The sequence below is a fragment of the Crocuta crocuta genome, unplaced genomic scaffold (genome assembly GCF_008692635.1).
Source record: "Crocuta crocuta isolate KB4526 unplaced genomic scaffold, BGI_CrCroc_1.0 scaffold130, whole genome shotgun sequence".
Classification (NCBI taxonomy): Eukaryota; Metazoa; Chordata; class Mammalia; order Carnivora; family Hyaenidae; genus Crocuta; species Crocuta crocuta.
The window spans coordinates 2,595,908-2,612,255 of NW_027527920.1; the positions used below are offsets into that span (position 1 = coordinate 2,595,908).

Genomic DNA, 16,348 nt, shown 5'->3' on the forward strand with positions numbered 1-16,348 from the left:
ATAGCACTGATGAGCTCCATCTCTCCAGAAACCCAGCCAGGGAGACAGCTGCCATGGAAACCACTGCTGTCACATGTGCTCGTCACTCTAGGTTCCAGAGAGAAATTCTCAGGATCTATTTAAGAACTAATAAAATAATGATGGTCTTGCTCACCCTCACTGCCCCCCACCCCAGGCTTCTTCCCGTCTTTCATTCTTCCCTGCCACACTCCTCCCTGACTTTCCTGCATCCCCTTCCTAACCGCTTATCCATTCGTTTCCTTCCCATATCCACCAGTATTTCTCTTTCCTTGCCCCTTTCTAGGTCTGTCTGTCTCTCTCTCTCATTGTTTCTGTCTTCCTGTGTCTCTTCATCTCTCCTTGTTTCTCTGCTCTCCATGGCTCTGTCTCTTGGTCTCTCCTCCACAATCACAGGTGGCCATGCCCAGGGACGGTTCCCGTTCCTCCTGGTCCCTGGTCCCGGCCAATCCAGACCTGCCCAGCTCGCCCTGATCTGCTTGGATTGATCTGTCATCCCCTCTAGACTGCAGCCTGAGTCCTGTCGGTGTCTCGGCCCCCACCCACAACCCGGTACACTGCAGGGGCTCCACCACCAGCGGGTGGGTGTGTCAGAGCGTATAAGAACCTGAGCCCTGGGTGGGAGGGGGATTGCACTGGTTCAGGCTTGGCCTGTTTTCCTTGCCTTCTTCTTCTTCTTCTTCTCCTTTTTTTTTTTTTAATAATCGCTCCCCACTCCCCCACCCCCAAATTTGATCCAAAGGAAATTGCTCAACTGTGACTGCCAGGGCGTTACCATGGTTACTGGGTAGCACTTGTGGCTATGGTAACAGGAAGCTGCCTGTTGTCTCGGCAACGAGCACATTGGTAGAGGATGGAGTGGCCCTGATTGGTGCAGAAGCAGTGCATTTCCTGAAGGGAGGGGGTCAGATCATCACCTTCTCAGGCCAGATGGGCATCAGTACCCCTTCCTCCATAACGGGAAGGCCGCTGTTCTTTCCTCCCGGCACTCAGCTCTCTGCCCCCAACAATAATTCCTCACTTCCTACGCACCCAGCTTTTGGCAGTTTACAAAGACCTTTTGCATCCCCATTATCTCATGTGATCCCCACAACACCCATGAGAGGAAGGTGAGATGGGGATTCAATCATGAATTCTCTCAGGGTGGTTGGGGGATGGGAATGTGTGGGGGTGTATGTCGAAATCACCTAGGAGATTTTACAAATTATACAGTCCCCCACCTTGAGAGTCTGGTATGATTCCCAGGTGATTCTTATCTATCCTTGATCAGGGAACCCCCGAATTAGAAGGTGAAATTCGTTGGGGGGGGAGGGGATAAAGGGAAGAGTCAAGCTGCTTTCCAGGTTTGTAGCTTGGATGACTGGAAGGATCAGGTCGGGGCAAAAAGATAAGCTCTGGTGTGGATGTGTTGAGTGGAAGATGCCAGTGGGACTTTTTAGTCAGACTGTCCAGCAAACAGCTGGGTACATGGGTCTGAAGCTCAGGAGGGAGGTGTGGGTTGGGGAGGCAGAGATCTGAGTCAGCCCTGTGAGGATGGTAACTGAGGCTGTGGGTGTGGATGAGACTCTTGAGGAAGAACGGGAACAGAGGGATGAGCAAGGCTGAGGACGGTGCCCTGGAGAATGCCAGCCTCCTCAAGGGAAGGGGGATCCAGGGAGGAAGCTGAGGGGGTGAGTGTAGACACTGTGGTAATACAGAATCTTAGGAAAACTTCCCCCCATTTAACAAACTGAATCTGAGAGAGGGTGGCTTACTCGAAGTCATACAACCATTAAATGGCAGAGCTGGGGTAGACAGCACTAAGTCCAGTTCCCAGCTTGTTTAATCTAAATGACATATAGAATTTTATTCTCAGTTTTAGAACAAAACACAAGTCTTCGATATCAATTCCACCCTCCCACCCAACTCCTCTCACTCATAACCTTTAAGGAGGTCCAGGAGCCAGAGGGACAGGTGCACATTGTCCTAGCCCAGAGCCCAAAGCAAAATCTCTTTAACCACCATGGTCCATCCTGGCTTGCCACCAGTTTTCTATGACCCAACCCTTCAGATTTCAGCAGCTTTTAAATTCCCCAGTTTAAGGAAGGAATCTTGGAGAAAATCTATAGCCCACCATGAAGCTGGTGGAGTGCAGAGTTCAAAGGGGCCAGGGCTTAGACCCTGAGACATCCAGGGGAGGAGAAGCTGGGTGCCAGGACCAGGCAGTTGTGCTGACTAGGTGTGTTGGTCCAATGTCTTTCAGATGAATCGTCCGATCCAAGTGAAGCCGGCTGCCAGTGAGGGTCGAGGAGGTAACTTCCCTATCTGACAAACCCCCAGGGTATCACCCTTGTAGGGGATGGTGGGTCAACTCCTCGCGTCAGTTCTACCTATGGTTTATTACTAGAGCTTCCTTGGGTTGGAGGGAAAGCGGGGCCCAGAGTTGCTCAGCACCAGAAACAGCTTAGCCTTCCCAGCTCAGACTGAGGAGAGATGGGGCCCCAGACACAAAAGAGGCAGGAAGATGCTGGAGATAGAGGAAGGGAGCTCTTGACACCTTGCCCTTGAAAGAGTTCACTCCTGTTTTTTCAGTTGGAATTTCCAGATTTGTTTGAAGAACCAGGCTGGAATTATTCTCCTTTTGTATATTTTTCTGATCAGAGACAACCCAGTCCACTATGGATTGAGGCCACTCATTTCTTCACGGCAACTATCTGGTTACTTATGGCAAAAGATGAGTCTAGTAAGACAGACTTTGCAGGCCATAGTAAGGAATTTAACTCTATTGAGGACCATGGAAAGGCTTCAGAGGTTTTTTGTTTTTTTTAGAAGTACTGTTTCCTGTTGCATAAAGACCAATGCTCCTTAACAACAGGAGGGGTAGACAGCCTGTGCTTTTTTGACAGTCAGCTACATTCCAGGCAGCTTCCATATTGGAAAAGTGATGCTAGCTTCTGGTGTCAGTTCTTTGGTGTTTTCCTCAACTTTTGGTCTTCTATCATTCCAGTTCATCTGCCAATAGCCCTGGTGTCTGCTGATTTCTCTCCCATGGATAAAAGTCTCTCCCTGTCTTACCCAAGATCAGCCATGGTGTTGCTAGGTGGAAGAAGCTGCCCCTGATCAGGGAGAGAATGGAATTTAATTGACAGGCATTTATTGACTCCTACTAATTCTGACACCGTCCCAGACTTCCTGCTCACTGTCTACACCTGAAAGAGGGCTCTGGTAGCTTCATAGTTCCGTTGTGGAGTTTTTTCCTCCATGAAAGAATTCTTTCATCTTTTTAGAAGATCTGACCTTTGGTCTGTGCTTCTCAATTTCAGGTCAAGATGTTATCACCTCTACTTTGCCTTGAAGAGATATTTCCAAGTTTCTTCCTCCCCTTTACACAAATATCCTCCTTTTCTACCACATTCTTTCCAGACAGGTTTTTGAGAAGTTCCAGCCTCCATACAGAACCCCTGGTTCACTTTTCCCAAGGATTTCTACCTTTTGGGAAGCCCTGTTAGGCATTGAGGCCATTGTTGGCTATTGTTGGCCATCTTCTAAGTCTTGTCCACAAACACTAGCAAGTCCCATCACGCAGAGGCCAGTTGAGAGTACCTGAATGAGCTAGGAAGCAGACAGGTTGAGTTTATTCAACCATCCAACCAACATGTTCTGAGTAACTTACTCCACATTAAGCATAGAAATGTGGGCAAGGCAGTCCTCGCATTGAGTCTGAAGCTATGAGGGGATAATAAACAAGGGGTTACAATTCAGTGTGACCAGTGTCTTTCAAGTCCTGGAGGGATTGTGGGCACAATAAGAAGAGGCACGTCTCTTAGTCTGGGAGGTCAAGATGGGCTCCTAGAGATATTAATATTCAAGCTGAGATCTCAAGGATGGACAAGAAGTAGTCAAATAGAGAAAGGAGATGAGAGGGAGCAAGTGTTTAGGCAGAGGGAATAGCGTGCACAGAGTTCAGAACATGATGTGACTTGGAGTCTGGTTCAGGAACTCAGCTCACAATTTAAGGGGCACTCTTGCTGTTTGGAATCCAATACAACTTGTTGGGATGAGGGCAACTGTACAAAGGAGGCTTCCGATGATGCTTCTGCTTGTCCTGGTCCATCTGCCCTCATCATCTGGGCCACACTCAGTGGTATCAGCCTGAATTTTATCATTTTCCTCCCCTTTTTTGTACAGGTTTTTCAGGTGTCACATCATTGACAAATTCTGTGACCTGTGGCAGCCCACCTATACACCTGTTTAGATTCAGAGCAGCTCAAGAGAGCAGGATAAGCAAATCTAGTTGAAAAGAGGTCTGCCTGGCAGTGGAATTCATAATTTTAGTAGTTATGTGTTACACAGGTATGTCTTGACAAGTAATGGCTCTTAACACACATATACTCCAAATGCATTCATGAGTAATCCTTGCAGGTTTAGATGACCAGATCTCTCAGTCCCTTTCTGCTCCCACTCAGAGTCACCAAATGCTCCCTGCTACATTTTCAGGAGAGAGGAGGCACATGTACTGTCTTGCAGAACCATTAGGCCCTTACAATTTATTAGTATTTAACTACCAACTGATCTGTGTTAGATAATCTTGATACTAATCAAAAAGTGTTCCTTTCCGTCAATGTTATATATTGCTTCTAAAGTAAGTTCAGCTCTCTGCTGAATTTTAACACAAATTAGAGCTTTAGAAACTCAACTTTTAAAACGGTATCAGATTTTGCTTTTTTGAAATGTAACATTTGACACCAGTGTGGGACAGCTTGCCCTATTCAAGTCTTATTTCTGTGATCTTAAACATTCTATAAAACTTCAGAGTTTGGGGGGATGAGTTAAGTGGGTGATGGTCATTAAAGGGGGCACTTTTTTTGATGAGCACGGGTATCATATGTAAGAAATGAATAGTTGGGTTCTACTCCTGAAACCAAGACTGCACTGTATGTTAACAAACTTGAATTTAAATTTTAAAAATTATTTTAAAAAACTTCAGAGTTAATGGTCACCCCTGTCCTGATATATTTAAGCCTATAAGCTTGTGTTTTTATTATTCCTGAAATTAAATCCTTTAGTTTACAGTTAATTAATAGTGATTTCTTTTTTTTTTTAAACATATTTAGAAGCTGTTCTTTTTTTTTAATATTTTTTTATTTTATTTCTAGGATAGAGAGAGACAGCGTGAACAGGGGAGGGTCAGAGAGAGAGGGAGACACAGACTCTGGAACAGGCTCCAGGCTCTGAGCTGGCAGTCAGCACAGAGGCCGACGCGGGGCTCGAACCCACGAACCGTGAGATCATGACCTAAGCGAAAGTCGGACGCTTAACCGACTAAGCCACCCAGGCGCCCCTAATTAAAAGTGATTTCTATATCTTTTAAGAATACTGATATCAATGCAGGCCTAGTCTAAAGGCTATCCAAAGCAAGTAGTATAATCTTCCAAAATTCCACCATTTTCTTCTGGAAAGGAGTATTAGATTTTTCCCTCATAAAATAGGGATCACCAACTCAAATGCTACAGGAACCAGAAAGGTAACTTTAAATGGGTGAGACTGTCATGATTTAATTACAATTTATATTTTAATTATATTAAATGTTGGCAACTAATTCGATTTTTAAAGTTTATTTATTTATTTTGAGAGAGAGAGAGTGAACATGAGGAGGGGGGCCGGGGCAGGGAGGAGAGAGAATCTCAAGCAGGCTCCCTGCTATCAGTGCTGAGCCTGACTGGGGGGCTCAATCTCACAAACTGTGAGATCATGAGCTGAGCCAAAACCAAGAGTCTAACGCTTAACCGACCGAGCCACCCAGGGGTCCAAACTAATTCATTTTTTAAAAAATTTTTTAATGTTTATTTATTTTTGAGAGAGACAGAGTGCGAGTGGGGGACGGGCAGAGAGAGACAGACATAGAATCTGAAGCAGGCTCCAGGCTCTGAGCTGTCAGCACAGAGCCAGACACGGGGCTCGAACTCACAGACTGTGAGATCATGACCTGAGCTGAAGTCGGAAGCTCAACCAACTGAGCCACCCAGGCACCCCTCAACTAATTCAATTTTTAAAAGTTGACCAGCACTGTGAGAACCTAACCAAACCTATTAGTTTTGCCTCTTTCGCCCAAAGACTTCCATTTCTTCCCATCTGTGTATAGGAGTAATCTATTGTGTACACATGAGCTTTTTCATGAAAATAGTTACTTTATATTCTCTCTTGAATTTTGATGCCAGTGAAACTGAGTGGTATTTCTCTTCTTTTTAATCAATAGGCATAAGATTTGTGATTGAAGTAACCTGTGTTTTAAACACACTGTATGTTGTAGTACTTTTAGAAGTTATTGGTAACACTTGTACGGTCAATGCTTACAATGCAGTAATAGCATCACAACAGGATCTGCCTGACAGAAGGTGCTGGAGGCCCTCTTCTTCCACTATCATCCTTTGCAGCCTTGATGGTACTCAGAGTGTCAGATGTGCATCCAGGTCTTCGTGGACTATGTTATAGCAGCCTTTGAATGTACCTCAGCCTTTTCCCATAAATTCTGCAGCTAAGTTCCATGCAGTTTATGCACTCCATACTCCATGCCTATATTTTACATCCTGTGGCACTGAGTGGTACTCTTGAAAGAAAATGCACTTAATTTCCAAAACGGAATAATACCCTAATTATACTAAAGGCACCCATTTCTACATAAAACAAACATAGTGCCAGAAGCTTTTCTCCTCAGCATTTGGATTTATTTGAATGTGAACATTAAAATGTGCCTGGATAAAAATTCAAGGTTCATGTATTTCAAAAATGTTAACTTCAAATTACATGAGGTCAGACCTCGGGATCCCCAAACCCTTCATAGAATGGTTACTAAATAAGTCTTTTTCCCCCTATTTTTCAAGCTTTATTGAGATACAACATATGTAAATTTAAGATATGCAATGCGATTATTTGATACAGGTATATATTGCAAAATGGTTACCACAAGGTTAGTTAACAGTTCTTAACTCTATTTTATTTGCTGCTCAGCATAGAGACTGTATTTGATTTTTCCTAACTTACATTATCTCTGCTATGGAAGTACAAAAAAATAAGTTAAGTTGTAAGTACCAATCTTATAAGAAAAGCATTTTTTAGTCCTAAGGCAAAATCTTCAAAATCATTGAACTCCTGTTTATTTTTTCCTCTCTTTTCAGATTTTATAACATAAAATCAATAAATTCATAAATCACAGTAGTGCTTGCTCTGCTTGTCCCATTCTCCAAATTAGGCTATATTATTATTATTTTTTACCTCGCAAATATTCATGTATCCAGGATGCCTGAGGCACAATATAGATTAAGTAATCAATCCATGCACTCTTTCCACTTTAGTTTTTTGAAACTTTAAAATTTTAAATGTTCTCTGAAGTAAGGCATCTCTTTTTTTAATCTTAAAGTTTGGTGTAACTGAAAAGGCTAATGATCTGTTATCACATCAACCCTCCTGTCACCATCCTATAATTAAGTAATTTCTACCCGTATTTGCACGGGCTTGTTTAAATATCTGCCTGGATTTTGAATAATAAATACTGTATATATAATTATCTAGCTAGGTGGGCCGTATTTTTCAAATTTTATCCATGATTCTACTTCATTCGGTGCTTAACAACTAAACTTTGAGTTAAAGTGAAGTTTTGAGCTAGATTTTTCAGAATTGCATAATACTGGGACATATTCTCTGACCTTGGTCAGATACACACCTTAGCTACAATTGTTCAGCCTGTCACCTGATGCTCATATCTGTCTTTGATCCTTATACTTACTTAACTCTAAAAGGTATTCGTCCAGTGACGAGCTGACTGGATAAAATTCACACTAGTGCTTAAGACGACTCAAGTTAAAGTTTCACTTCCCAAAATTAATTCCACCTCTGAAGGTAAAGGGAGATGCTTTCCTTCAGCTTGACTCAGAGCAGATCACCCGAAGCTGATTGTTAACACTTTTAAGCTATGGCAATGGCTGAACAGTGCTGACGAGCCCTTCAGATACAGCCTGCAGAAGGAAAATGTGGTCTGGAAGCTGAGATTCTTTTCTCTCAGAGGAACCTGGATTCTCAGGCTTGGTCTACCTTTCTTCCTCACTTCGTGGTTCTCCTGGACCAGGCTTAAGGGACAACAGAGTCTCTGTTCTTTCCTGGTCTATGTGCCTATTTTTCAGCACTCCTTAAAGCCCTTCTTCATTTTTTTTTTCTTCCAAGATTTTATTTAAATTCAAGTTAGTTAACATGTAGTGTATATTGGTTTCAGGAGTAGAATTTAGTGATTCGTCAGTTACATGTAACACCCAGTGCTCATCACAACAAGTACCCTACTTAATGCCCATCGCCCATCACACATCTAGCCCATCCCCTTACCCACTTCCCTCCATCAACCCTCAGTTTGTTCTCTATAGCTAAGCGTCTCTTATGGTTTGCCTCCCTTTCTGGTTTTATCTTATTTTTCCAGCTCTTCTTCATTTTTAAAAATTACAGTAAAATAGGCATAACATAAACTTTATCACCTTTACCACTTTTTTATTCACCTTTACATTTTTAAGTTCACTCGTATTAACTCTATTTCACATTGTTGTTGTGCAACCCATCTCCAAAATTTCTTCATCTTCTAAAACCCCAAATCTGTACCCATTAAATAACTCCCTCCAGCTGCTGTAACCATCATTCTACTTTCCATGTCTGTGAATTTGACTCCTCTGGATATCTCACATAACTGAAATCACACAGTATTTGTCTCTTTGTGACTGGCCTATTTTACTTAGCATCATGTCTTCAGGGTTCACCCATGTTGTAGCATATATCAGATTTCCCTTCCTTCTAAAGGCTGAATAACATTCCATTTCTTTATCCATCCATTGGTTGATAGACACCTGGGTTGCTTCCATGTTTAACTCTTGTGGCTAATGCTACTATGAACATGAGTGTACAAATATCTCTTTGAGACTCTGCTTTCGATTCTTTTTGATATAACACCCAAAACTGGTATTGCTGGATCATATGGTAATCCTATTTTTTTTTTAATTTATTTCTAGAAGAGACAGAGAGACAGAGACAGCGTGAGCAGGGGAGGGTCAGAGAGAGAGAGAGTCATAGACTGAAACAGGCTCCAGGCTCTGAGCTGGCAGTCAGCCCAGAGCCCGACGCGGGGCTCGAACCCACGAACCGCGAGATCATGACCTAAGTGAAAGTCGGACGCTTAACCGACTAAGCCACCCAGGCGCCCCCCGGTAATCCTATTTTTAATTTTGAGCAGAACTGCCATACTGTTTTCCATAGTGGCTACACCACTTTACGTTCCTACCAGCAATGCGCCAACTCCCCAGTTTCAATTTCTCCACATTCTTTCCAACACTTGCTATTTTTTCCTCCTTCTCCTTCCTTTCCTCCTCCTGCTTCTCCTCCTCCTCTTCCACCTCCTTCTCCTTCTTCTCCATCTCCTTCTCCTTCAACAGTCATCCTGGAACACCTGGGAGCCTCACGCAGTTAAGCAGCTGACTCTTGATATGGGTTCAGGTCATTGTCTCTGGGTTGTGGGATTGAGCCCTGCATGGGGCTCCCTGCTGAGCTGAGCCTGCTTAGGATTCTTTCTCTCTCCCTCTCTCTCTTTGCCCCTCTTCCACTTATGTGTGCTCTCTCTCTCAAAATAAATTAATTAAAAAAAACTTAAACAACCCTTCCCCCCCCAAACTAGTCGTCCTAATAGTTTTAAGGTAATATGGTTTATGGTTTTAATTTTCACTTACTTAAGGATTTACAGTAATGTTGAGCATTTTTGCATATGCTTACTGGCATTTTGTATATCTTCTTTGGAGAAAAGTTTATTTAAGCCCTTGGCTCACTTTTTAATAGGATTATTTGTTTTTTGTTGTTGTTGAGTTGTAGGAGCTCTTTATTCTGGATATTAATCCTTTATCAGATATATGATTTGCAAATATTTCCTCCCATTCTGTAGCTCTGAGTGTGTTCTTTGATGTACATAAGTTTTAAATGTTGATGTCGTTCGGCTTATCTATTTTTACTTTTGTTGCCTGTGTGTGTGGTGTCATATCTAAGAAACCATGCCAAATGCAAGGTCATAAAGTTTTCCCCTGGTTTCTTCTAAGAGTTATACTTTTAGCACTCATGCTTAGGCTTTTGATTTATTTTCAGTTAACTTTTGTATATGGTGAAAGTAAGGGCCCAGTGTCGTTCTTTTGCATGGACATACCCACTTTTCTCAGCACTATTTGTTGAAAAGACTGGCCCTCTTGTCAAAAATCATTTGACCATATATGCGAGGGCTTATTTCTAGCCTTTCTGTTATATTCCATTGGTCTGCATGTCTTTATGCCAGTGTCATGCTGCTTGACTACTGCAGCTTTGCAATAATTTGAAATCTGAAAGTGTGAGATCTCAAACTTTCTTCTTTTTCAAGAGTGTCTTGACTATTCAAGGTTTCTTCAGATTCCATATGAATTTTAGGATGGATTTCTCTATTTCTGCAAAAAAAATACCATTGGGAATTTAGTAGAAATTATATTAAATCTGTAGACCTCTTTGGGTAGTAGTGATAGCTAGCAGTATTAAGTCTTTCAATCCATGAACACAAGATGTCTTCCCTTTATTTGTGTCTTCTTTCACTTCTTTCAGCAATATTTTGTAGTTTTCAGGATACCAGTCTTTTTCCTCCTTGTTTATGTTTATTCCTGAGTATTTTATTCTTTTTGATGCTACTATAAGTGGAATTGTTTTCTTAATTTCCTTTCTGGATTGTTCATTGCTAGCATATAGAAACACAACTGATTCTGTGTGTTGATTTTGTATTCTGCAACTTTGCTTAATTTGTTTGTTAGTTCTAACAGATGTGTGTGTGTGTGTGTGTGTGTGTGTGCGTGTGTGTGTGGAATTAAAGCTCTTCTTGATGCCTATAAGGTTGGGGCAGAAGACTCTAGTTTACCCTGACTATTTCCTTCACTGACTTCCCCGGGCTTTCTTGGCTCTTTGTGCTGGAGGCGTCACTAATAACATCAGGGGAGAGATGCTATACTCCAAATGCTACCACCAGCAAGGTGCCCTGGGTTGGAATTTGGACTGAAAGGTGAACCAGTATTTTTAAGATGTATTTGGTGGTTGGTACCCCAATGCTGTAACCTTGTTCCTACACAGTCCTTACAATCATGACATCCCACCAACAGGAAAGTGAGTGCGTGTGAGAGGCCTAGAAGCCAGAAACTTGGGCCTTTCAGGAATTCCTTTGGGCCAATTTGAGGCAGAGCCTTCTTTCTTTTTTTAAAAAAAATTTAAATCGTTTTTAATTTATTGTTTGTGTGTGAGAGAGAGAGAGAGAAAGAGAGAGAGAGCCAGTGGGGAGAGGCAGAGAGAGGGAGACACAGAATCTGAAGCAGGCTCCAGGCTCTAAGCTGTCAGCATAGAGCCCTAAGTGGGGCTCAGACTCACAAACCACAAGATCACGACCTGAGCCAAAGTCGGAGGCTTAACCAACTGAGCCACCCAGGCACCCCAGAGCCTCCTTTCTTGAACAGCATCTTGGTGCCTTTCTTGAGGAAGAGGGGGTGAACTGACTCTGACTCTAGGCTCTCAAGCCCATCATTTGCTGCATTAAAATCCCTGACCTGAATGACCAGTTGCACAAGGCAGCTTTAAGGAGAAGGGCCTCTGGGCCCAAGCAACTTGATTTGTGTTCAAAAAAGTATTTGATATAAGAGCAAGGAGTACACCTTAGTTGACAACAAGAGAATGTGGTTATGCCATTCCACTGTGTGTCTATCTAATTCTGTCTCAACTCCACACTAATGCTATCTTTCAATTCCTTCCACTCTGGGAAGGTTGAGCCTCTTGTTTGATATTCCATCTTTCTAGGGCCCTACCCACCACCAATGGTATGAGTTTCTTCAGACATTTCTGACCCACTTATTATAGAATCCTCTCTTTACCAAACTGATAGATAGAATTTGAACTAGAGGAAGTTGAATTACCTGGGTTAAATCCCACCATCATCTCTCTCTGGGGGCATTAATCAGCCCTCAGAACCATCAGGGCTGTGTACTCTTAGGAGGTCTAGCCTGTACTTCTTTTTAACAGGTCTCCTGGGAACCTTATCCCACCATTTCAGGATCACCTGAAACACATGGTCATTGTGACCTAGATCATCCTCCTGTCAAACATCATCAACCTCCCGTAAAGTGGCAAAGAGAATACCAGGATTCAAGGTGATACTTGTGAAACAGGCAGTATAGAGCCCAGCCTATACCCCAGCCACATTTCAGTTTCAAATTCTGTATAGCCAAGTAGTCCAGGACCACAGAGTCAGTGTCCTCTCATGGAAACTGAAATTCTGGCTTTGGCACTAGAAAAGAAGGATCAGAGAATTTCATGGTCTGTGGCATGAGCTTGAACTGACCATCATCAGGAGAAAAGAGCAACAAGAGGAAGAGCAGATAAAAGATCAGACCACTGTCTACACAATCCTATTTCCTGTTTTGGGGGCTCCATCTCAGCCTTGACATTTCTCTTCCTACCTAGGACTACCCGGATGCTGGTCCATGTGGTATAACATCTTACCTAGGTGCCGTCACCCTACCCAATGACATAGCTGCAAATTAGGGCATCATGAAGCCCTCTTTAAGCCTTGGAACTCGAGGCCATAAGATCTTCTCTAGCCAACCCCCCACCTCCACCCTATGCTTCTGACAGACACATGGGCATACTTTAGTGTCATAGCTCAGAACAGTGACACATCTTCTGGGTGTGATTCTCTGACCAAACAGGGCCTGTCTTCCAATGTCAAGGCAAAGCCACTAGCAGACTGATCAAGCAATTCAAGAAAGACCTTTCCTTGTCTTCTTGGTTTCCTGAAAAGGATGATCTCAGATCCCTCTTCCTACACCATATGGAACTCTATTTGTTATCTGTTAGGTCAGTGGTTTTTAAAGGATTTTCCTTGGAGCTCCGTTTAGGGGGCACTAGAAGATGAAGCAAGAGGAACTTTAANTAATGTTTTTGTTAGAACAGCATATTCCACAGCTTTTTTTTTTTTTTTAAGAAAAAAGGAAAGAAAGAAACCAGTGATCTGTTCCAAAAGCACTCTTCTGCGGCTAACACTCCCAGAAGTGAAGCACACTCACTGGGTTGTACTCTCACCACAGAAGGTCGGCACTTCCTCTAGGATTCCAGCCACAATACATTATACATCCCTTCCCCCTCAGGATCACTGGACGGTAATCCTCTGGAGAGGGGACAGGATTCTGCTGAAACAGACTCTGCCTGTCCCATATAAACCATAGGCTCCACTCTCCACACAGACACAGCATTGATAGATACCTTAGGACCCCACGGCAGCTTAGGCCGAACACCACACCACCCAGGTAAAATATGGACACACACATAACCCTGCTGGAGATTCACTCTACTGCTAACTTCAGGGAGTCTATTCTTCCTTTTCATTGCCACCCAGGCTTCAGTCTATGACCCTCACCAGCCTTTTCTCCCTTGCACTCAGGACCTAGGGATCCCCGGTGGCCTAGCCAAGCTTGTCAAAGAGTAAAGGAGTTTGGGATGGGTTTTCTTGGGCTCTAGGATCTGAAGATGAAGCCTGAAGCCAAAATCTCATCCATTCCTTCTCTCTCAACTTATGTTGCCTACATGAAGCCACATCCTATTGCAGAGATTTCTGTTGGTGCAGAAAGGAGCAGGGCTTTGACAGTAGGCCCTGTGGGCTGGGCCCCTCTACGCTGGGCTCCTGGACGGTGCTGCTGAGACCTGACTTGCTAGATGAGCCCTGGTTTCCAGCCCCGGCTCTCCAGCTTTCTCCAAGGAACATATGATGCTTGCAGTCCCTTTCCTGGCATCTTTACTCCCAGAGGAAGAGGGAAGGCAGGGAGGGACCTGACTTGCTCTCAGGTGGCCATCCAAATCTACAGGCAAAACTTGTTCTTCTTAGTGTGAACACCTGGGGAAGGATCAGGGCAAGAGAACCAGGGAAGGCAGAAAGGAGGCAGTCGGGCTTGGTGAGGGCCTTGGAAGCTCAACGAGGGAATGAGGTGTTTGAGGTGGGAGTTAAGGAAAGGGGTCAAGGGCTTGCCAAGCTTAGGGGGATAATGCTAATGTTGGAGCCTCAGGACCCCAAGGTTCCTGCCTTTGGGAGGGGCACCCAAGTTGAGTTTGGTGCTAGGCTTGGAGATTCATCATTCCAGTGTTCAATATCTGGGGATGAGGCAGTATGACGAGACAATGGCTTTCTGTGCTGTTTTTTGGCCCAGAACCTTCCTTGATTTACGCAGGAAGGGGCATTGATGGCACTGCCATCAGGCTGACTAGCAAAGGTGAATTTGTTTTCTCCTAATCCAATCTGAATACAAAGGTCTTCTCTGAGGACCCCTCCCTGAATAAGGCTGAAGTGGTCCAAAATAGCCTTTCTTGAACTCTAAGAACAGAAAGGTCAAACATATAAAAGATGTATATAGGGCTCTACCCAACCAAGGATATCAACCAAATCATTTTCCACAAGAGAAGCAATCAGTCTTTCTTGTTTTTTTTTTCCCCCAGGACCCAGGTTTTCATGGTGTATCTGGGTTAAGTTCTTTTCCTCTAGATCTGTCTGTAGATCATCCTTCCCCTCAAAGAAACCCAACCTTGCAGCCCCAGGGCATTCTCACTCCCTATACCTCTTCCCAGAGCTGGACTGTGGTGAGCTACCTACCTTCTTAAGTTCCTCTGGCTACTCTGGGAGTTCAAGAGGACTTAGGGTCTCCAGGTCACTCCTGGATTTGTCCCCAGAGGACCGAAAGCTGTTTGTGGGAATGCTGGGGAAGCAGCAGGGTGAGGAGGACGTCAGGCGCCTGTTCCAGCCCTTTGGCCATATCGAGGAGTGCACCGTCTTGCGGAGCCCTGATGGCACCAGTAAAGGTGACTTGAGCTGACCCTGGGATTTCCTGCCTCATTCTGGACCGCATGGCCCTTTGGCCCCTGTGGCCTGAGCCACCGATCCTTCTATTCTGTCCCAGGCTGTGCCTTTGTGAAGTTCGGGAGTCAGGGGGAAGCTCAGGCAGCTATCCAGAGTCTGCATGGCAGCCGGACCATGGCGGTGAGGGCGGGCACCCGGGGCCCCGGGTGAGGCCGAGGCCGGTGGGGTGGGGACGGGCTCCTCCCCACACGCGATCGGTGCCCCAGCAAAAGGCCTAATGGGCAAAGCGCTTGGCCTAGGGCCAGGGCTGGGGTCTGGACTGGTCACGGCGGCCTCCCCTGCCCTACCCAGGGAGCCTCGTCCAGCCTCGTGGTCAAGCTGGCGGACACGGACAGGGAGCGCGCGCTGCGGCGGATGCAGCAGATGGCGGGCCAGCTGGGTGCCTTCCACCCCGCACCGCTGCCTCTGGGGGCGTGCGGAGCCTACACCACCGCGGTACGTGCCCGGCCCCAGAGGACACGGAAGGGCGGGTGGGCGGCTGGGCCAGGCCGGAGGTNCCCACCTCCCCGCCCGCCCACCTTCACCGTGGGCCTCCCGCCCCTCTCTCCCCAGCCCAAGGCCCCGGTGTGGCTGACCCCCTGCAGCAGGCCTACGCTGGGATGCACCACTACGCAGGTTTCACTCGGCGCTACGCGGCCTGGGGGGGTTGAAGGGCTCCAGAAAGGAATAGGGAAATTTGGGGAGGGGGTTAGGCTCTCTCCTGAGGAGTGGACACTCCCATCCCCCCCACCCCCACCCCTGGGCCCAGAATGACCTCTCTAGGGGCGAGGGTTACCTGTACTGGGTTGAATTGGTCAAAGATGGCCAGGCAGATGGGGTCATGCTTGGGGGATGGTTTCTGGGGGTCACTGCCCACTCCCACTTCTGTCTCCAGCAGCCTATCCATCGGCCTATGCCCCAGTGAGCACAGCTTTTCCCCAGCAGTCTTCAGCCCTGCCCCAGCAGCAAAGAGAAGGTGAGGAACAGGGGGCTGGAGAGCAGGGCCTGGTGGGGCTGGGCACGGAGTCCCTCCCCTGAACCAGCGTGCCGCTGTTCCTGCAGGCCCCGAAGGCTGTAACCTCTTCATCTATCACCTGCCTCAGGAGTTTGGTGATGCAGAACTCATACAGACATTCCTGCCCTTTGGAGCTGTTGTCTCTGCCAAAGTCTTTGTGGACCGAGCCACCAACCAGAGCAAATGTTTCGGTGAGCTGAGCCCCACCCATGGGCCTCTCCCACTCCTAACTTCGAGATTCAGTGCAGACCCTAAGCTTATCCCTCCATAAGTCAATGATTCCCAGAGAATCGTATGGCACAAAAGCAGGCTCACATACCAGTATGCCTCACAGCAGCAAACCCAGACCAGGAACAAGTCTATTTCAGGTTCACCAGGGAGAG

The 16,348-nt window shown here is 45.4% G+C and overlaps 1 protein-coding gene across 1 annotated transcript in view; it reads left to right on the plus strand.

The window, feature by feature from the left end:
- Positions 1–16,348, plus strand: part of CELF6 (CUGBP Elav-like family member 6) — a 29,321-nt gene that overhangs the window by 10,238 nt on the left and 2,735 nt on the right. Inside the window, exons 3-9 of the mRNA XM_077749018.1 lie at positions 2,261–2,309; positions 14,785–14,913; positions 15,012–15,091; positions 15,263–15,406; positions 15,466–15,586; positions 15,846–15,926; positions 16,013–16,156. Of these exons, the coding sequence (XP_077605144.1) occupies positions 2,261–2,309; positions 14,785–14,913; positions 15,012–15,091; positions 15,263–15,406; positions 15,466–15,586; positions 15,846–15,926; positions 16,013–16,156 (748 nt within the window). The remainder of the gene's footprint in view (positions 1–2,260; positions 2,310–14,784; positions 14,914–15,011; positions 15,092–15,262; positions 15,407–15,465; positions 15,587–15,845; positions 15,927–16,012; positions 16,157–16,348) is intronic.